Source organism: Pogona vitticeps, chromosome 2 (genome assembly GCF_051106095.1).
Source record: "Pogona vitticeps strain Pit_001003342236 chromosome 2, PviZW2.1, whole genome shotgun sequence".
Lineage (NCBI taxonomy): Eukaryota > Metazoa > Chordata > Lepidosauria > Squamata > Agamidae > Pogona > Pogona vitticeps.
The window spans coordinates 279123822-279147104 of NC_135784.1; the positions used below are offsets into that span (position 1 = coordinate 279123822).

The 23283-nt window shown below is 40.8% G+C and overlaps 2 protein-coding genes across 5 annotated transcripts in view; both read right to left on the minus strand.

Moving 5' to 3' along the window:
• Nucleotides 1-9498, minus strand: part of ARSB (arylsulfatase B) — a 216298-nt gene extending 206800 nt beyond the window's left edge. For 2 of the 4 annotated variants that reach the window (XM_072992679.2, XM_072992680.2), the window contains exon 1: nt 9184-9498. In XM_072992679.2, coding sequence (XP_072848780.2) covers nt 9184-9450 — 267 coding nt within the window. In that variant the 5' untranslated portion in view covers nt 9451-9498. The remainder of the gene's footprint in view (nt 1-9183) is intronic. The other 2 variants (XM_078384528.1, XM_072992678.2) reach the window with 2 other exon arrangements.
• A 580-nt stretch (nt 9499-10078) lies between these two features.
• The window catches only part of DMGDH (dimethylglycine dehydrogenase), a 51024-nt gene continuing 37819 nt past the window's right edge, over nt 10079-23283 (minus strand). The window contains exons 15-16 of the mRNA XM_020783720.3: nt 18976-19110; nt 10079-16784 (exon numbers count right to left, since the gene is read on the minus strand). Coding sequence (XP_020639379.3) covers nt 16569-16784; nt 18976-19110 — 351 coding nt within the window. The 3' untranslated portion in view covers nt 10079-16568. The remainder of the gene's footprint in view (nt 16785-18975; nt 19111-23283) is intronic.

The window sequence follows — 23283 nt, forward strand, 5'->3', positions numbered from 1 at the left end:
ATCCATGGACGGGGAAGGTAGAAAAACTCTGGATACCGAAAGAAGAGGCAGATGCCTGGAGGAGGAGGGAAGCGACCCCTAAACCCTCTTACTGGAGACAGAGGGAAACAAAAGAGTGGAGAAGGAAATTGAAAGAGGAAACGGAGAAGGTGGAGAGAGAAAGAAGAGAGAGAATAGAATGAAAGGTGAGGGAGATGAGGGGATACCCCAGGGACCATGGCAGACAACCTCCTCCTCCAGAGAACTGGCCTGGCTGGATGACAGAGATAAGGACACTGTCCCCTTACTGGAAAGGGAGACAGGACAGATATTGAACCACGGGGTTGGCGTGGACTAGCCAGGACCATGGGATATTCAAGGGGGGAACCCCTTTAAAGTTGAAGAATGGAAACCTCTTGTCGACCCATTGTTGGAAGGTGAAAAAGGTTGGAATACGTTTGCAGATACTGGTTTCTTGTTAAGTAATGCAATAAATGTTACACAGATTTCCAGACTATGCAGGTCTGATGATTTATTTGGAGCCAAACAAAAGTCAGAAAACGAACCCTCACACAAACCCAGATGCCAGCTCTGTCCCCACATCTAACAAAATGATTACAGAACCTAATAATGTTATGCACAATATCCACAATGCTTTTATTTGTCCCTCTGCCAATGCTATCTATGCCATATTTTGCGAACAATACCCATCTACACCCTACATAGGATAAACACCATAATCTCTGTGCAAAAGAATTGAGATAAACTGGATATCAGGAATGGGAATACACAGAAACCCATTTCAAATCATTAATTTTCCTGGAGACTCTGTGTAAGATCTGAAAGTTGTCATTACATTGTAAATATTTTCTGCTCCAAGACACAAGCTACCGTTGTGAACATGTATTGTGTTTACCACCTGCTGGAAAGAAATCCAATAATACTTGCAAATAGACAGCAATCAGCTTGAATCATAAAACAAGACATTATCAAAAATATTCAAAACATAATATTTAATGGAATACAGCAGGGGTCCCCAACCCCTGGTCTGCCACCTGATACTGGGCCATGGTAGGACCGGACCATGGAGACAGATATCCCACCCCCACACACATAGGTGTCCCTCCCACCCGCACATGCATTTACGGGTGCCCCACCCATCCCCATATGCACCCCGCACATCTGTGCATATGTGCATGCATGCCGCTCACCCACAAGCACGCCATGTAATATGCGCATGCGCACAAGTGTGCCCCGCCCACCTGCGCATGCATGCTCCCCGCCCTCCATGAGCATGCCCCATTCCCTGCACACACGCGGATGTCCCCCTGCATGGACCGCGACGCCCAACCAGTCTGCAGTTTAAAATAGGTTGGGACCACTGGAATACACCATATAAAAGGAGAGATGAAGCAGAACAAATTAAAGACATAGGGACACAAATTAAATCTACAGTGAAGACTGAGGAAAAACCAGAACTGTGACAGGAAATCATCTTATTAAAACAACAGAGGGAGGCAATTTTAGAGCTAATTTATTAACCCGTTTTATGGAGATGTTAGCAGTATGAGTCCAGCAAATGGTGAACTTTACTATGGAAGGGAGGGCAATGGAGATGATGGGACATATGCCGTGGCAGATGGGACAAAGAAAGCAACAGTACATGCAGTTGATGAAGCTCTTGGGAGCGGATGTAAGTAAATATAAATGGTTGATAAAATGAAAGATTAAGGAATTAGATTACAGCAGTGCCTTGACTTACAAATTTCTTGACTTGTGACCAATTCAAGTTACAACCAGGTCTGGCAGCAAAATTTTACTTTGACTTGCGACCGGAGCTTTGAGATGCGACCAGGAAAAAAGGGGGGGGGGAGGCATGGAACTTAAATTTGTAACCATTGGTTAGCAATAAGCCTGCTTCTCTTCTCTTTCAACCCAGCGATTAGAGAGTGTGAGTTCGGAGGAGGCTTTGGACTGCCTGGTACTGCTTTCTGCTTTTTAAAATGCCTGTTTCGAGTGAGTACAGGGTTTTGCAGCATGGGTTTGGGCTGGGGGGGTTATATTTCTGTGCTGTGATGGGTCTTGCAGCGTTTGTTTGTTTTTCTGTGTTTTTCCATTTGGAACGGATTAATTGCATTTCTGATGGGTCCTGAAGTTTCTGTGGTTTTTTTGGTGTGTGTGTTTTTCCGGCTGGAACAGATTAATCGAATTTCCAATGGGTCCTCCAGTGTTTTGGTGTTTTTTGGTGTGTGGTTTTTTCCGGCTGGAACGGATTAATCGCGTTTCTGATGGGTCTTGAAGTGGTGTTTTTTCCCCGGTGCGTTCCCCCCCACCCGGAATGGATTAATCGCATTTCTGATGGGTCTTACAGCGTTTGGGGGGTTTGTTGGTGTGTGGTTTTTTTCCGGCCAGAATGGATTAATCACGTTTCCAATGGGTCTTGCAGTGTGTGTGTGTGTTTTTCAGTGGGTTTCCCCTCCTGGCCGATTAATGGGGTTTCAATGTATTCCTATGGCATATGGTGCTTTGAATTATGACCAGCTTGAGTTACGATCATCTTCCGAAACCAATTAAGTTCGTAACTAAAGGCACCACTGTACATGATAAAAGGGGCACAAAATATTGGTTAGAATACTGATGTAAAGCAGTGGGTATAAACCTGACAGAATAAGAAAAGACAGATAAGATGTTCTCTATAGATGATCAAAAGATGGAAATGTTAAATTTAAGAGGGTATTTTATGGAGAAAGAATACAGTGGTGCCCCGCATAGCGAGGTTAAGCCATTCGGATTAACCGTCGCTATGGGGAAACATCGCTATACGGAAAGTAAAAATCCACTGGAACGCATTAAACTTCGTTTAATGCGTTCCAATGGGGCCCAAACTCACTGTTCAGCGAAGTTTCTCCATAGCACCGCCATTTTCGCGCCCTCGGTAAGCAAGGGCAGGGCGCGAAAACACTGCACGCGGCCATTTTGGGCGTCCGGCAGACATTTTGGAACAGCAATCCGCTGTTTTAAAAAAATCGCTATGCGAAATCGCTTACCGATTGTCGCAAAGCAATTTTTGTCCATTGGAAACATCGGTATGCGATCACATTAGCGATCGCAAAATCCGCATCGCTATGCAGATTCATTGTTAAACAGTGTGCTTGTTATGCGAGGCACCACTGTATATGATAAAATGGACACTGATGGTTATAACACTGATTTAGAGCAATAGATATAAACTTGGCAGAATAATATCAAAGCTATACAATTAATAAGTTTAAAGATAAAAAGAAAGAGAAGGTCCAAGAAAATTGAAGATTAGTAACTATAGCTATCTTAGAAAATTGCTATATTGTTTTTTTTCTTTGTACGATTTCCCCTTTTAATGTAATTGTATAAGTGGATGTAAGAATACTTTCTTACCCTACCCTATCCTTCTACCTGGTCCCCCTATTTCTACCTTAACACCTATCCCCTCTGAAAATTAATTAAAAACCATTTTTTTAAAAAAGTGAAGGAAGAGGGAAGTGGCTTTGTGGCTAGGTGTGAAAATGGGCCAACAATATGTGGCTTTTGCAATAAGACTGCAAAACATTCTGGAAGGGAAAAAAGTCACTGAGCTCCTTTGTTAACCCAAAAGTGCAAGATTAGGAAGGAACAATTTTAAGCCCAGGGTTTGGACATTTCCTCAGTAATATAAATTAATAATCTGGGCAACAACCAAATGAACCCTGGAAAACTCTTGCCATATAAGGTAAGAATACTGAAAGTATGGAATAACAGCTTCCTGGAGAAACCTGCAAGCAGGACTTATGTAATATGTTTTATTTCTATGCCACATTTCAGCCACAAGGTCCTTCAAGGCAGCTCACAGAAGTATATAAATCTGAAAGAATAACAAATTTAAAGCTGCAATCTCACAGCAACTATTTACACAAGAACATAAAACCCCAAACCATACTTACACAGTGGTGCCTCGGCTTACAACCATAATCCGTTCCAGAAGATGGACATAACTCGAAATGGTCGTAAGTCGAAGCACCATTTCCCACTGAAATGCATTGGAATGTGATTAATCCATTCCAGAAGAAAAAAAATACCCCCCCCCCAATAAAAATAAAACACTGCAAGCCCCATAGGAGTGCGCTGGGGCTGCACAAAAAACAAAAAACAAAAAACAAAAAATGGAGCAAGCCCCGAAGGCCCTGGGGCTTAAAAACAAAACGAAACAAAAAATAAACAACGGAGCAAGCCCCATCGGAAGGCCCTGGGGCTGCAAAAAATAAAAATAAAATAAATAACAGAGCAAGCCCCAAAGGCACTGGGGCTTTTAAAAAACCCAAAAATAAACATCGGAAGGTGCTGGGGCTGCAAAAATTCACCAAAAAAAAAAAAAAAACCCAACACAGAAACATAACCCCACCAACCCAAACCCACCCTGCAAAACCCACCCAGAACAGTTTTTAAAAAGCAGAAAGCAGCACCTTACCCTACCAGGCAGTCTCAAGCCTCCTCCGATGCAATCACTCTAACCGTTGGGGCAAAAGAGCTACAAAGAAGCAGCCTCTTCGCCACGAACGGTTAGCAAATTTGAATTCCCTGCCTTTTCCCTCTGCCTTTTACAGTCACAACTCGAAGCTCCGGTTGCAAGTCGAAGCAAAATTTTGCAGCCGGAGCTGGTCGTAACTCGAAGTGGTCCTAAGTCGGGACGTTCGTAAGTCGAGGCACTGCTGTACAGTGGGGTCTTGACTTAAGAACGGCCTGAGTTAAGAACATTTTGACTTAAGAACCGCTCTCATAGGAAAATATTGACTTGACTTACATACTTAATTTGAGTTACAAACTGAAAAAAACCCACGTGGGAGGCAGGGAAAGTGCAAAATTTGAACTTTCAGTTAACTGTTGGCCAGTGAAAAGGGTGCCTGTCTGCTTCCTCACTCCTCCCAGCGTTTAGAGAGTGGATTGGGAGACAGTCTTCAGACTGCCTGGTACTGTACTGCCTGGACTATATTTTCCCTGCCTTCCCTGAACCTTTCTTGACCTAAGAAAAAAAGAAACAAAATATCCCCCTCTAGTGGTCGAAGGCGGAATAGCAGCTTCCCATTAGTTTCTATGGACGGAAAAGAGCAGATACGGATCAAATGGTTCGCAATGCATTCCTATGGGAAATGCAGATTTGACCTGAGAACTTTTTGACTTGAGAACCGCCTTCCAATACGGATTAAGTTCTCAAGTCAAGACCCCACCGTACTTCAAAGAAAATACCAACAAGCAAAGATTCTGAAAGGGTGATACGAGTTGCCCTCCCTTATATTTCTCAGGTAAGGAGGTAGGACGTGGAAGATAGTGTAGGTGACCTGTGAATTAAGTGAGAGGGTCCAGCAGCTGAAACTTTATAATAAAATTACCTTCTCTACTCAGGTCATTAGCTGCTACTGACAGATGCAATAATCCATTCTTAGTAGTAATAGCAGCCCTGTTGATATGCATTGTTAAGGAAGAAATGGAGTGTCATTTAACATCCTTTTTCAAACTTTGTGTCCTATGTTCCTTCACGTCTCATTCAACTTGTGGTGACTCTAAGTGTTTTCAGGATATGCGACATATTTAAAGAGTAGTTTGACCAGTGCTCTTCCCCAGTAGGTTTCCATGGCTGGACAAGCATTTGAAACCAGATCTACTGAGTCCTAGCCCAAACCTCCTATCACTATGCCATACTACACAAAGTAGCGATTGGTTAATCGGGAAAAAATAATAGAATACTAGAGATGGAAGAGGCTTATGTAGTCATTGAGTCCAACCAACCCTCTGCTCAGTGCAGGAATCCAAATTAGATACTTCTCTAACTTTCTCTTGAATGCCTCCAATGCTGAAGCACTCACCACCTCCCAAGGTAATTGGTTCTACTGTTGTAGTGTTTGAACAGTTAGCATGTTAGCACCTGATATTCAACTGAAATCTGGCTTCCTATAGCTTGAGCCTATTATGTGTCCTGCACCCTGAGATGATCTTGTCCCTCCTTTGACTACGTTTCAAGTATTTGAAAAGGGCTCGTACCATATCTCCCCTTGTCTTCATTTCTCAGGGCCAAACATGGCCAGTTCGTTTATGCTTTTCTCATAGGACTTGGTTTCCAATCCCCTAATCTAGCAGTCCCCAACCTTTTTGGGACCGCGGACCAGTTGGGGGCACCCCCACGCTTGCAGGTGGGCGTGTGACACTCTTGGGTGGGTGTGTTGTGCTCACGGAGGGGGAAGTCGTGCATGCGCCCAAACGCAACACACAAGCATGACATACCCCTCCGTGACCGCGACATGCCCACGATGCGTGCGTGCATGCGTGGGGGCGGAGTTCCATCTCCGCGGCCCAGTTCCAAGAAGGCCATGGACTGGCACTGGGCCACACACCGGGAGTTGGGGGCCCCTGCCCTAATCATCATTTTTTGCCTTCCTCTGAAGTTGTTTCAGATTGTCTGCATTCTTCTTAAAGTGTGGTATCCAGAACTAGACAGAGTACTCAAGATGCCTAACTAGTGCCAAATAGAGGGGAACTAGTACTTCACTTGGAGACTATAAATCTGATAATGCAGCCTAAAATAGCATGTATCTTTTTTGTAGCTGCATCACACTGTTGGCTCATAGTCAGCTTTACTGCAATCTACAACAATTCCAAGATCCTTCTTGCATGCAATATTACTGGGCTACATGTTCCCCATCTCGTAACTGCATTTGTATTCTTTTTCATAGGTGTAGAATTCTCTTCCACTGTTTCTGTTATTCCATTAGGGGCCTTCTTCTTCTCTGGAGAGCTGTGGAGATCTATCAACCCTGTGTCAGATCATTTTGTTTTGAACATAATTGCCACCACTAAATTGGCACTTCCAGGCCTCGTTAAAATTTGGAACTGCTTCGAAGTTTTGCTGATCTATCCTCATTTTGATTGGCAATGGATCTCCTCCTCATCTTATTGTTAAATTGCATTCTGTATATTTTAGCCATAAATATGTTTTATGAGCTGGTCACTCAACCGTAATAAATAAATAAATTCATTTGTTCATTCTCCTTCTCTGGCATCTTTGGTCTTTCCTCCAGTTTTTCCTGGGTCCCCTTCACCTTTCAAGGCATAGGGGTGGCACTCTGGTAGATGGCACTGTCCTCACCCCTTTTTCCTCACAGGAAGTTTAGAAGATCTTGGCATTTTTGGTTCCCTCCGCAAAATAAGAAAAACAACAACCTTTGGTTCCCCTTTGCCAAACAACAACAACCATAAAACATATTTATGACTAAATATGATCACAAACCTTCATGAAAAGGGAGAAAACTACATTTATTAAGTGAACGTATCAAATTCTAAACACATTCTAAGTTTTGGACATTACATACAGTTTCTCCCACACAGGAACCCTTCTTTTATCAGTTGATGGCCAGCCGATTTCTGGCATCTCAGAGACGTATATGAGCTTTTAAAACAAACACTTTAGTTGCAAACTCAGTGTTGCTTTCTCTCTGTCCCAAGGCCTAAGACCTAAAACTTCCTGAAAATTACAAACCCACTTCAGAAAAATTTCTCCACACCATGTAGAGCAATAATTACAGAAAGTTATGTCAGTTGTGCATGTTGAAAGCACGTTAAACATTAATTCACCATTCCCTCCCCGCATTTCTGCCATTGCTTTTTTTTAATATACTAGTTTGCAATCAGAAAAAGGTTCTTGTGGCTTTTTTCCCAAGATGGGGGAAGATTACAAAAGGAACACATTACTAAAGACCTTACTAACAAGCAGAAATTAGTCAAACTGGATGTTTCCAATTACATTTTATTTTCCATGTCACACTGCGGAAGTTCAGAATAAAACAGAACCGAGGAGGGGAAACACATGAACTTAAAAGGAAATTAGAATAAAGGTCTGAAAATTATAATTTATTTGGAAGTTTCAAACTTTCAACAGAGGACTAAATGGACATAATAGCTTCTTATTAAAGTACACGTGTTAATTAACTTAACTAGCTACCGGTAAGATGCTTGTGTTACCACCAACAATTTTGTTCATGACTGATACTTATAAGGAACTTTGGCCATCTCATGAGAAGAGTCCTTGGAAAAAACCTTGATGTTGCGAAAGTGTGACGGTAAGAGGAGAAGGGGACGACCGAGGATGAGATGGCTGGACAATGTCTGTGAAGCAACCAACATGAATATGACACAACTCCGGGAGGCAGTGGAAGATAGGAGGGCCTGGCGTGCTCTGGTCCATGGGGTCACGAAGAGTCGGACACGACTAAACGACTAAACAACAACAACGACGATACTTATAATCTATTTGCACTTGCCACAATCTGTACTACTCTATTCCTCTGAATTTGCTATTTTCAACTCCCTCCCATCAATGTGTGTTGTACAGAAAACTCTTGCCAACATTCCACACATCACAGTGCAACATATTTCTTAGTTTTCAAAGCACCAGAGGAGTCGGTTGTTTTGTATACACGACCTTGCTATCCTTCTGAAATAGTTTAAAATGCCACTAGAGGTCTCTCCGAACCTGCTGATTACTTACCTTTAACACCCACAACTATGCTATACCCTCTCACATACTTTTACAATTTGATTTAAATCTGGGTGTTTTTTTAAAAATTCAGAGTATATCCACCCACACACAGATGCCATCTTCTTAAGCATTAAGGACGGATCTTAAGAGTAACTAGCTGAGAAGTCCATACCGCTAAAAATACTTCGCACTTCTCAACAACCTTAACATTCAAACTTTCTTCAGAAGAAAAAAAACATACAGTACTGTACAATCAGTTCCGTGCAGGATAGTGCCTGGTCACGTGTGCTGAACACAAATACACACGCAAACGACTCTTCCTCGTCATTTGCACACGGAAAGATTTGAGTTCCTCCAGCCACAAGTTCAGATGCTTCTCAAGACAGCCCTACTTCGCAAATATTGGTCACCACTGAGCGAGAGACCAAGCATGACAGCTGGGGAGTTCAGCTGGGAAGCTCGGGATTCTCAAAAGGCTCTCCTGAACCCACTGCCTGCAGGAAAGACAGAGGACAGCCGTGGCCAAAGTTCCTGCACAGACTCCCGTTAGATGATGGAGGACTACAATTCCCATCACAGCACATTCCTTTTAGAGGGCTGACGTGCACGGGAGTCCCCCGGGGCATCTGGAGGTCCTCTGCCTTCCTTTCCCACGGCCCTCCTACCTGGTACCTCCCGGTGAGCAGCTGGCTGCGGGACGGGGTGCACAACGGCTGCGTGTAGTAGCGCTCCAGGCGAACGCCGCCCGCCCCCAAGGCGTCCAAGTTCGGCGTCCGGATCTCCGAGCCATGCCAGCCCACGTCGTTCCAGCCTAAGTCGTCGGCCAGCACAAACACCAAGTGCGGCGGCCGCCCTGCCGGGTGGGCGCCCCGGCACGAGCCCAGCCCGCTCAGCAGCAGCAGCAGCAGCGGAACCGGTGCCTGGGCGAGCATCGCCCACCGGGATCCCACCAGGTCGGCAGCCCAAGCAGGAACTGGCGCCGAAGAGGAAGGGCTGGGGGACCGCCCGGCGGCCAGATCGAGCCCGCCTCGAAGGGCCAAGCGCCCGCCCCCTCCTGCTGCGAAGCCCCGCCCCGCCGCGCGAGCGGTGCAGCCGCCAGGGCCGCCCCGGGAGGAGAAAAGAAGCGGGAACGACATAGAGGGGCAGAGGTTTCGCTCCGGACTGTGCCGCTTTCATCACGCCATGCAGTGAGGAGGCGGGGGGGGGGGTTTGTCGTGCGATGTCTGAGGGACGCGGGGGCTGGGGAGGGACCTGAAGTTCTTTTTTCTCCCCTGCAGTTCCTCCAGGCACCCAGTCAGGGTCCAGAGTGAAGGCGATACAAACTTGTGCTTTTGCAAAGATAAAAGAGCCGAGAGAAGGACCAAGAGCCTAACGTGAATAAACGAGTCAGGAGTGCAGTCTTAGCATATTAGAAGTGATGCTCCCAAGTTTCTGATGCTTAAGTTTGTAAATCTACTGCCATCATTTTTCTTTGTCTGTTGCTCTCGTGTCTTCTTTGCACATTTCAGAACGATAGCCATGTTAAGTCTATTATAACAAAAATAACGAAGAACCTTGTGGTAGTTAAAATTGAGAAGTTTTATTTGACATAAGCTTTTATGAGCTGCAGCCCACTTTTTCAGATCCATTGAGCATACAGTAGTTTCAGTAGAGAAACATATTGTAGTGAGTTGGACACTGTAGTGACTGGGCACACACACGCCCAGGAGAAACGTGCGGCTCTATCAACAGCTTCGTGGCAAATTTACAACAAAGGGAGAATAAAAAGTACGTATAACATTGCTGAGGAAGTGCTTGTCTAATAGTATTGCTGTCTATAAAATTAGACATTAAAGGTTTCCTAGGGCCAAGGTCAACATTCTTCCCATTGGTTCCATGCACACTAATCTATGCTTTTTAAAATTAAATTCTATAGCAGAACCCATTATCAGAGCTTTGACTATTCTTACATTTTTGAAATGAAAAACAATGGATGAAATTCTGTTGCATAGTTCTGTATGCACAACAGTGATGCTGTCAGTATCACCAGCAAATTGCCAGTTTAAAGGTGACTTTTTGCAATTTGGGGGCACATGTGACTTTGTCACATTGTGTACAATTTGCATGCACCCCAAATCACCTTTAATAATCAACTTGTCTTAAATCTGCAGTAAATTGCTGCTGATTTTAACACCATCCCCATTTTAACATCATCCCCACACAGGAACTTGTGCAACAGAATTTTAGACATCAGATTCTTAATAGTAAAAAAGATACTGTGGCTTCCTTCAGGAAGTCAATCCATCTTTTTTTAATCTTCCTCTATTCCTGCTGCCTTCAACTTTTCCTAACATTATTTTCTTTTCTAGAGAATCTTGCCTTCTCATGATATGCCCAAAGTAGGACAGCCTTCGTTTTGTCATTTTTGCCTCCAGATATAATTCAGGCATTATTAGATCTAGGGCCTGCTTATGGCAGTCTAAAGGGTCTGTAAAGTTCTCCATCAAATTGCATATGAATCACTTTTTTCCCATCAGCATTCTTCACTGTCCAGCTTTCACACCTGCATGTAGCAATCAGTAATAGTGTGGATGATTCTGGTATTTGTCTCCAGTGATGCATCCATAAATTTGGTCTTTTCTAATTCCTTCATTGTTCCTGCATCTTTGTCTTCTTCTGATGTCTTGGTGGCAATCTCCCTTTAGATTGATGATTGAACCAAAGGTATACAAAATCTTTCACTATTTCAGTTTCTTCATTTTCCACATTAAATTTATGTGACTCTTGTAATCATGATTTTCATCTTCTTAGTGCTCAACTCCAGTCCTGCTTTGTCACTTTCTTTTTTAACTTTCATCAGAGGTTGTTTTAAGTCACTCCTGCTTTCTGCCAATGCTCATTCCTCCTTCATCAGAATTTAGTACAGTTTTCTGTATGATATCCTCTGCGTACAGATTGAATAGGTGAATGGATAAAGTGCACAGGTAAAGGGATAAACCTCTAAAAATAGCTTTTTAGAGGTTTATCCCTGCATAACCCAATACAGGTTATGCAGCAGAGCAATCGAGTGTTGAGGCACACCCATTTATAATTTCTCATGATCCACATAGTAAAAAGCTTTATTGTAGTCTATAAAGCATAAATTGGTTTTCTTCTGAAATTCTTTGGTGCACTCCAGTAGCCAGCGGATATTTGCAATATGAGCCAAGTGCCTCTTTCTTCCTGGAATCCAGCTTGAACATCAGGCATTCCTTGTTTCATATAGGGCAGGACAGCTGATAACCCAAGAAAATTAAACTGGATCACTAGTAAAACATGAAGGAGTGAAGTCTGACCAGCAGAAGCACAGCTATAGGGAAACATAATCAAATGATACAGCAACAAAGTAAACAGATCAGCACATAGCAAGATGGTACTGGGATCCACAAAAAGCAGGGTGGGGGGAAAGGAAATACACTACCGCCAGGAAAAACTTGGAAAGTAAGGGTTTTTTGTCCTGCTTTGATTCTGTTTACACCAGTTTCAGTATTGCATTGTATGGACAACAGGATGAGTATCAGTATTAAGGATGCAAGGAAAGTTGAAGAACTGCTCAGTGTGGAGGAGACCTCAGAGTGCTGCAAACAGTACTAAAGTGAGGGTTCAGGATGCGAATGTCTGTTGTGGCCCAGTGAACCACAAGTTCAGCTTCTCTGATTGTATTTTTATTGTATTTTTAATTTTTTTTAAAAAAATATCCAGAGGTTATTCAGGTATGTGAAAAGATTGCACTGTCGTAACATGTGAAAGGCACACAATTTTGTGGCTGATGTTATTTTGCATGGAATGAACATTATTTTCCAGAGTAACATTCCCACTTGAAATATTTGCAAAGTTGCATGTCAGGAACCATAGTACTAGGATGGCCTGTTGCAAACTTTTGAGAAAGAAAACTAAGAGAAAGGAAGGGTTCTCAGCATTCCCCCCCCCCCATAGTTTGTACAGTATCTCTTACTGTTCAGGAGGTGAAGTAATCTAGGTATGTCAACATTTCTTCCGAAGAAACTGCAGTTTTGTGGCTACACACGAAATTGGAGGCTTTATATGTAACACTTAAACAATGTTTGTGAAGTAAAACGAAGGGAAAAAACATTCTTTTTAAAACTATGCTTCTTTGTCAGAGAAAGTATACTATGTGAATGATAATACGAAGAACATCATTATGACATTTAGCAGGAATTAAATCTGTACCACAAGTGAAATCCATCAATAGACAGGATTCATCCCAAACAGTAGCCATAACCTAAAATTAGGCAATGTGTTTGCATGTGCATGTACACACCTTCTCTTTTACTGGCATCTGACTAGACTGATCTTTGTGCAATCTGTTTGTGCTTATGTGGTGTGTTATATACACATCTATAGCAGGTTGGACAACTTTTTTTTAAGCCAAGGGTCACATCTTAGGAGGCAAGAGCCACATACAGATTCCCAGATAATGAAACTGCTGCATGATGGTGGAACCAAAAGTAGAGGAGCTTACTTCATTTCTCTCTCTTTTCTGTCTTCCCCTCTACTGCTCACTTTTTATCTCTCAGCCCCAACCTACTAGTTTGGGACCTGACCTGTTCTCTTACGGGTGGCTTTTTAATTCAGATCAATATAGGCCACAGATGGGTTGCCCATCCTTGCCTTCTGGCGTATGTATGTGTATGAGCCTCCCTTTTCAGGCTGTGTAAAGGGGAAGAGATAAAGATTTCAACTGCTTTGGCACAATTCTGTGAGCTCTCTGGCTGAAGCACAAATGGACAGATTATTCTGTGGGTTCCTTTTTTTATTTCAACACAGAATATTGCATTGATTTTTAATGTTCTTGAATGACTAGAATAAAATATTGGCAAAATATGCAATGCACTCAATTATAACCAATATCTGTAAAACAAAAAAAAACCCCAGATCATTTAGTGGTTGAACAAAATAACTTAGAACTAAAAGAAAATTATTTCAAAATGGATTCCCTTTGCCCACTCCAACTACTGCTATGAGCAATCCCGTCAGCTCCTATATTTTCCTGTGACTTGCTTTGTAAATGGATATTCAGATCTGTACAGTGTAATGTCAACTTGCATTAACTCTTTGGCAATGAGAAGTGCTCATTATTCAGACTGTGTTTCTACTGGCATGTCTTATTTATGCTTCAGCTTTTACGTATATATAGGGTTTGATATATCAATTCCTTTGGAAGATTCAGCGGTTTTGAGCAATTTTTTGTTCAAATGTCCTTTAAAAAGGACAATGGAAATTTAGCATTTAATAGTGTGAGTGCAAGCAGAGCATTATTTTTAGAGTTAGTATTTAAGATTTATACAGTTTATAGGAAGGCAATATTACAGCTTAGTATAAATCAATAAATCTTTAATGGGTTCAATGCCTATCATTGACTAAGGGGATCTGGTGTCTAGTCTACCTTTAGGATGATAAGATTTGTTCTGGGAGGCTTGCCCTCTTCAGAAAAGATAAGAAACTGATAGCAAAAGGGAAAAAAAATATTGCACCAAGAAAATTGTTTCTTCAGTGGTTAGCAAAATGGATTTGGAGAACCGTATCTTGCTGTTTGCTCTCAGAAAGATCCACATCTGCTATAATTATTAGCCCAACAGATTAGTGTAATCAGTAAAATTATAATTAAGGACTACATTTATGTTTCTCACTGTTTTGCCACTTCATTTGCTGCTCAGTGGATCTAGTGAAAAGTGCCTGGTTTGAGGTGATGCCAAACTATATGGTAATTCTGTCTGAGACTTATTCTGTTACAGATGTTTCATGCATGCAAATAATAATGTTATTTTGTTGACATCACCATATGATGCCAAGGTAACAGATAGTATATCTTTTCATGGTGTTATGTTAAATAATACTCAAATAGGCACAGCTTTCCTCTCACTGACATGAGCCTTTGTCCCTAACAACTTTTCTGGTGATAAGGTAGTACTTCTGCTGGATCAAATATTAGGTATGTTTCAAAAGTCAAATATATGTATGTATTACATATTCAAAGGAAAATCAGCAGAATTACTGATATTATATGTCAAGGTTGATATCACCCAGACCCAAAAAAAAAAAATTAACATCTTTTTTGGAAAAGGGAAGGGGGGAAAAGCCGGACTGCTCACCTGTAAAGTTTGTTCTTCAGGTGATCTGCTGTGAATTCATACTAATAGTCTGTGTCTATAGCCATCCCTTTGGAACTTTCTATGTGGAGAGACAGTTTTGATAATAGCCTTGCCCTCTACAGGTGCTGATTAACTATAGTTAAAAAATTTGGACAACACAGTGGCAGAGCTTTAGTTGCCAGGATGTGCTAGAGAGGGAAGGAAGAGGAGTTCATGGGAATGCACAGATGGCCACCCAAACATCATAGCAGAGCAACCTTTTATCTTCTTTGTTGTTGCTATACATTTGTGTTAAGGTGTGAAGAATAGCAAAGCTAAGAAGGCAGTAGGGCAAAGCAGAGAGAACTGCTCTTCCAAAGGAAATGTCTCTCTGACATCTTGTATCCAGATGATAGTGGCAGATGAAAGTGGATGGCTGAGAACAGGTCACTTTTCTACACAACTCAGGTAAGCAGCCGCTGCGCCCCCGCCCTCCCACAAAGCTGGCTACAGGCCTGGTAGAATTGCTTCTGGGTGTTAGGCAGAGATTTCTTGGGCAATCAGTAAGTCAGGGTAATTGTTTTCATGATCTACTTAGCAAATCTTTGAGTTGTACAGAATTGAGTGCCTGGTATAAACAGCTGGAGTCAGACTAACAGACAAATGGCTCTTGAGTAATGTGGTGATTTTCATTATTCCACTATAGCACCATTTGGGGCAAGATTCTGTTGAAGACAAAATGGGTGCCTATAAGTACCACATATATTAAACTTGAATTTCCTTTGTTCAGTGAAAGGTTCATAGTAGAAGTAGCTTTAGCTTTTCTGTCATAATGATAAATTATTAGTTTTGCTTGGTGCACATAACTGTTACTCCAAACCATTTCTTGTACAACAGGAATGTACAGTACTGGACATGTTTATACACACATACAAACAAACACAGACATCCAAACAGAGATAAGACTGCAAATCAGCTTGTTTATCCAAATAGCAAGCTATTCCTTGCAGAGTATTATGAGCGACCGAGTAAGTGCCTCCGTATTGTATACTGCACAGTAACAGGCAATACTGCAAGAGCCACATGAAATGGCCAGGTGGGCCGGATTTGGCCCACAGGCCTTGAATTTGATATGTGCCATACACAGAATGATTTCTGCACATTTAGAAAGCCAAGCAAAGAGAAACTTCAGTGGTTGAATGACTTTGCTAAACATGATATTCCACAGTATATCTAGCATTTATGAACAAAAATACTGATTCTTGTACAATTTTTACATGGAAGAATCAAGTACTCTAGGCTTTTTTCATATGAATAAATCTGTTCTTAATGTGTATTTGCATATAGATTGTTAGAGGAAAGCTAAAATGGATTACACTTTTATTAATTACTTAGCTATAGCTATTAGTTACATTAATATTTCTCTTCTATTGGCACATTTTGCTCTTCTTCACACTTTATCCTCCAACAGTTCTCTGAAGTAGGTCAAGCTAACAAAGAATGCTGGACCCCTGTATGTTTCATGGCACCAGAAAGGATAGAATCTAAAGTCTTTAATGTTTGAAAACAGCCACTGCTCAGACCCAGATGGGTGGTGGTGATTTTCAGACATTTAAGAGTCCTTACCATCCTGAGGCCCCCAAAGGCTTCCCCAGGTGAAAAGGATCCCTGGGGAGCCTTGGAGCCTTGCAGGAGAAAGAATCAGAAAATTTAAATTTCTAATTAAAGGCAGCAGCTAATCACATCACCAGTTTTTCACATGCAGATCTGCACCAAGAGTAGCATCTCAACCTCTGAGACCCTACACTATGTCACGTTTAAGATGTCTCTGTAGCATTACTAAAATATGTGTATTATTCTAATACATTTTTTCTATTAGCTTACACATAGGTGTAGTATTAATGTTAATCAGGTCTTAACTATTACCCATCTCCTTTTGTTTATATTTTAACACTCCCACCCTTCTTCTGAAGGCGTGTTCTTGTTGGTTCAGTCATTACCAGCGGCTCTTGGATAACAATTGCTGGATAATTTTTGCCTAACAGTTCAACTTCCAATTTCTGTCCAGCTTTGCTGAGTTCCAAAGGGACATATGCAAAAGCCAGACTCCGCTGAGTACTATAGCTGTAACATCCCGATGTGGTGTTGCCAATAACCTGAAAAATTATTCAAATATCAACATGTTTAAATACAAGAAAATACAATTCAGTTTGTGTTAATAAATACAGTGGTGCCTCGCTTTACAATCGCTTTGTAAAACGACGAAATCACATAACGATGAACTTTTTGTGATCGCTTTTGCGATTGCAAAACGATGTTTCCTATGGGGGAAATTCGTTTTGTGATGATCGGTTCCCTGCTTCGGGAACCGATTCTTTGCAAAACAACGATTTTCCAACAGCTGATCGGCGGTTTCAAAATGAACGCCAGGTAAACAAAATGCCCCCCTGCTGTTTTCTGGGACAGATTCCTCGCAAGACAGGCAGCGAAAATGTTCGCCCTATGGAGGATCTTTGCTGGACGGTAAGTTTTAAGCCCACCGGAACGCATTAAACAGGTTTTAATGCATTTCTATGGGCTTTTTAATTTTGCTTTACGATGTTTTCGTTCTACAGCGATTTCACTGGAATGAATTAACATCGTAATGCGAGGCACCACTGTATTTAACTTCTTAAACAAGCAATAGATTGTGCAATATGATTGTATGCATCAGAAAAGTCTCAGAATGTCCCAACACAGACAGTGAGTAGTGCCTTACTTTTCACTGGGTGAGTATATCCAGAGCAAAAGATATTGACTACCATATGGTAATCCATGCTTTGAACATAAATTCAAGTATCCTCAAAAGTATATTACATTCTCTAAATGACAACTACAGCTTTTAAAGTATCCCCATTCTAAAATACCATTTAGCCACACTCTCCTTCCAGTGTAATGGAAAGCTATTGATTGAATACAAAATGCCCAGAGCTATGAAAAAGTTAAGTGTGAACCTTTGCCTGAACAACTTTCACAAAATATTTTAAACCTATTCAAACACACACATATTTCACAACAATCTCTCTAGACTGAGAGTGAAGACCAAAGTCCAGCTGAAATGCATGCAGGACTTCCTCTTTGCCAATGATGCAGCTGTTGTTGCTCACTCTGCTGAAGACCAACAACGCATGAATCGTTTTAGCAAGGCCTGCCAAGACTGGATTAACAATCAGCCTGAAGAAAACATAAGTTCAGGGCGTGGACTCACCTTCCTTTATTACCATCTCCACACAAAAATTGGAGGTTGTTCATGACTTTGTGTACCTTGGCTCAACGATCTCTGACACTGTCTCCCTAGATGTTGAGCTGGATAAACGCATTGGCAAAGCAGCTGCCATGTTCTCTAGACCCACGAAGAGAGTATCTTTTATACCAAGATCCAGGTCTATAGAGCCTGTGTTCTGAGCACACTCCTGTACTGCAGTGAGTCCTGGACACTTTGTGCATGGCAGGAGAGGAAGCTGAACACGTTCCATATGCGTTGTCTCTGACGCATTTTTGTTATCACCTAGCAGGACAAAGTTCCAAGTCCTAGAATGACTTGGAATTTTTAGCATGTATACATTACTGAAACAGCAACATCTACGTTGGCTTGGGTGTGTTGTGAGAATGGCAGATGGTCGGATTCCAAAAGATCTCCTGTATGGAGAATTAGTGCAGGGAAATCACCCCAGAGGGAGACCACAGCTGCGATACAAGGATATCTGCAAGAGGGATCTGAAGGCCTCAGGAATGGACCTCAACAGATGGGAAACTTTGACATCTATGGCTTCTCCCATTTTGAAGAGACCCTTGTCCAGCAGGCTGAGGCAAAGAGGCAGTCAAGCAAAATCAGGAAGCTGGACAGGGGACAGAGTGTATTTGTCTTCAGTGTGAAAGGGATTGTCACTCTCGAACTGGCCTTCTCAGCCACACTAGACTCTGTTCCAAGTCCTCCATACAGAGCATGTTACCATAGTCTCTCAAGACTGAAGGATGCCTAATTCAAACAGGTATTTGGAAGAACCCGAGAAATCAAGTGCAAACAATGATGGCTCCATTATGTGGTATGAACAATTAGTCTTAGAAGCCAAGCAGAGAGCTACCTGACATGCTGCCAGGACACACTTTTTTGGGTTAGCCTTTTCTGTTGCCATGAGCACAAATACACGGCTATTTTAAAATCTTTTCATTTTATATTCATTTGGGCAAACACATGGTGATGTTTAAAACTCTGTATGACTATTTAACAGCATATTCAAATTATCTTGCATTTTGGGGAACACACAATATGCTTCAGTTATTTGAAATAAGATCTACACTACTTGCCTTGCCATTATGCCAGACACTTTCATTTCCCTCTGGATCAATGTTATCTGTTTCCAAGGTGAGATACACGAGTTGCCGTTCAAGCCCCTTTTCTTTAATCTGCTTCACTGCCTCCTTTCCTATGAAATCTGCTGGCTAGGAAAGGGAAGAGATAACGATGATAAATGATTAGACAGACTCTGTGACAAGGTTATAAATGCAAGCATTTACATTTGCCTTTACTTGTTTTCTTGTCAATTAACCTTTATATAAGAATACCAATTAAATCAAATTTGTGTGATTTTTGTATTGGTCTTGTCCATAAAGTAGACATGCTCGTTTCATCTCATGTTTTCCTATATCTGTGACATTTATGATTTATATACTTTATTTTAAAAAAGAGTTCATATTGGAAGAATTCTGTGGTTTCCTTTTGGCATTTTACTTGGAGAACAGTTTGCAGAACATCTGAGACAAAATTTACTGAAAGAACACAAAGAACTATTTCCTTTAAAAATTTCACCAGAGGAAGCAGAAATTTTACTTATCAGCTATTTTGTGAAGCCCACAAACATGTAATAAATAGAAGGGACTGGGGAAGGTCACAGGTATGTTGAATTTCCTTGGCATAGAGAAAATCTGAGTTTTCTCCCCCTTGGAATCGTTGATGTAAAAGAAACTGAGCTCATAGTGATAGTCTACAGCTGAACTAATACAAAAAGTATCATGGCTAGAAAACCAATGCCTTCTCTACATTCAGCTGGATGGACTAAGGGTATAAACTGGTATAGGACAGCTCCCTGTTGCCTCAAGACATGGAGATGATTATGAGTTTAAATGATTTTATAAACAACGTTGGTAAAAACATGCAGGTTATGTCTGTCAACTGTTATAAGCTATGATCACAGCAAAACAGAAACTAAACGACTTGCAATCTCTCTTTTTCAGGGCCAGCCCTACCATTAGGTAGCATGAAGTAGTTGCATCAGACAGCAGATGTTGGGATAAGGCAGCAGTTCCCCATTATTTCACCACTTAGTTTAATCCCCCAAACTAGCCTATTGTGTCTTAACTGTGAGAAACAAATATCTCCCATTTTCATGAAAAAGATAGATTCAGCTGTGCTTACGTGGAATGGGCGGAGACAAACTTGTTTTTTTCCTACAGGCAGCAAAATACCTGGGGCCTTTTCCTCTACCTGTATGAGCAAGTCACATGGCCCATAAAGCTTTCTCCTCCAACATATACTATATTTTTTCCAGAGACCCCTATCTGTAGACCACAGTCATCAACTTTTAGAACTGCAGTCAGTCTTATTATGACAGTTGCTATGGTACAGCAATCTCTTAAGTTCCACAGGGTGACCTATGAGGCACAGAGGAGGTCTCATGACCCATAAAACTCTTCCCTTCAACACCTTGCCCTACAGCCATTCCCACATCTACCATCTGCCTTTCTTACCTAGAGCTTACCCAGTTATTGTCAAGAAGACCTTTGTGTATAAATTCAACCAGAACCAGATTGAGACAAAGATTTGACCACCTTTCACTCCCCTTCATTCCCTTACTCTGGAGTTTAAGGCCCATTCTCTCTGTGTGTGGAAAAAATATAGTTCATCCTGCAACTTGGGGGGTTGTCGTTTTCCATAGATAAACAATGCTACGAAAAGGAGAAGGTCTTGCTTTGTTCTTCCTGAAGTCTGTCTCCTCCTTACACTCATTTAAGAATCTTTGTTCTGCTAAGTACCAGAGGTTAGAATTTGAAAAATCATGGATGGGCAACCAGCTGGTCAGGAAAAAATATAGTGAAAACCGCATATTACCGTATATACTCAAAACTGGGGCTAGTTATATGCTTTGTTCACTATATTAAACCCTAATTTTAACTGCAATAAGAAATACTTTATATTAATTTGAGGGAATTATTGGACAGATATTTGTCACACAGTTTGTGTTGTGTTCCTCACTATTCCTTTCAGTAGTTATTGTGTCAACTACATCATAAGTATATATATATAACACTTATGTGCATATATAACACTTGTGTACTGTATTATGAAACATTGCAGTATTTGCTTCCTGTCATGGTGGCTAACAGAGGATTTATGGGCAGGATCGGGGTGAGGACGAAGACTGTGATAATGGAAGAAAAGGATGAGAAGGAAAGGGAGTCTGTATTATATGTGGACATTTGATAGACACTTTCGTATGATAACAAACATTTCCATCTGTATGACAACAATTTAATTGTCAGAGTACAGTACAGAAAAATTTGCATCAATCTGAAACACGTGCTGTATTTCCTCAGTTTGCCTTTACAAGCTATTATAAAACTCTACCTATAGAAGACACATATGCATTTTAACCACTACTGGTCTCCCTAGTGCTTACTCTTCAAAATCATTCATTCAGCTCTTACAAATCTATCATTTGTAAATAGAAAACACAGTTTGCATGAAGGTTAATGCACCAGTCATAATTGGAGCCTTGAGAATGATCTGGCAACAGATGTGATGTGCTTTAGTGGGTCACTTCTGGATTAATTGCATAGAAGGCTATTAACTTCTGTAAATATGTAAACACAGAGTCAGCTAAAATAATTTTGATTTGTCTTAGCTTTGAACTTTTTTCACAAATTGATTTCTGCAAGAAAATTTATATACATAATATCAAGTATTTAACAATAACAACAAAAGAACAGTTTAAGCTGTGGGTGAAATGCAACTCAATGAAAGCAGATCTTTCTTTGTGCATAATAATAATATAGGGAAGTGATTCATAAGAACTATGTCTAGTTATTCAAGGTAATAATGAGTTTCTAACAGAAAAAAATGTTAATGTTCTGTAGTTGTTCCATATAGCTTGTCACAATGCACGTACAGAATAAACAAAATAGCTTGAGTTCAGTGAAGTGATTTTATGCATGGAAAATGTGTCAAAATAAACCTGTTTCTTTTCCTACACAGTGCATCAGGATTTTGCCCCTGTAAAGCAGAAATAGCAAATACTCTGAAAGAAACTGGAATATTTCTTAGACCTGGTACTGCTTTCTGTTCCTCAAAAGCTGCACATTATATGCTTATAGCTGCAATTACTGCTTTACTTTGGAAAACCAAGAATATGAAGGGAGGTAATGAAGAATACGGCTATAATCCGACATGAATTCAGGGGGATTTCATTCTGAATAAACATGCAAAGGAGCTATTGCACAGTTCCAGTCTTTCACATCAATTTTGCTACAAGAACTCCATTCTAAGGTTCTGCGGTGGGGGTGGAGAGGTTTAAAGCCACTAAATTTCCTACAGATATGTGGATTGACAAAAGAACTGTTTCCCAGACCAAACATATATGACAGAGCATGAAGAGGACTGTGTATTGTATCTTATGAAGAGAACAATTGCTCATAATCCATAAGGATAGGCTTATCATAATTTGAGCTTTTATAAATACTGTACATGAATGCAAGGCCTGTCTTTCAGTTGAGTAACAGAAGCAACTACTACTTTATCTATAAGGACTAGATAGGCGGGATATAAATTAAATAAATAAATAAATAACCACATGCCCACACAACAAATCACAAACAATTGCTTTATTCTACAAGAATTCATAAACATAACAGACTATCCTGGAATTATGTCATTTCTATTTCAGAATTTCTATTGGTCCTTGAAGCAGTCTCTCATGTGAGGAATGTGATCCAAACAATTTCTTATTAGAGATGATAATTTTTTAAATATTTGAAGCAATCTGACCATAACAATATCCTAACAATTGTGAGACTAGACTTATTTCATGTGGAAACTACTTAGGGCTTCTGCTTTCCAGATCTTTACTAGAATAGAATAATTAATAGAAAATCCATATTAGTCTATTTTCATTTTTAGAAAGAAAATTAAAATGCACCAAATGCTTTAATTTCACATAGTCAGTTTATAATGCAGAGGATTAATAAATCAAATTGTGATTGCATTAATTTCCTCCAAGAGGTAAATTCTAAGTATATTCTCTTATGAACTGTCTTTTGCTCTTAGTGATAATGAGAACCAGGCATGTCTCAGTAACCATAGGTAATAATTTTTTAAAATTTGAAGTTGCAGAATATGATGCAGAGTAGATAGAAACTCCCTAATTTGCGGTGGGTCCCCCCCCCCTTTTATGTGGTCAGAAAAATAAAGGAAGACAATTAAGGACAATGATGCCTAGGCCACTAGAAACAAATACAGTATTGTAATTAAGTCTGAAAAAAAACCTGTCAAAAAGACATACCTATGTGTTTTAATTGTACAGTTTATTCGGTAAATACCTTATGAATGCTGGAATGGATCCA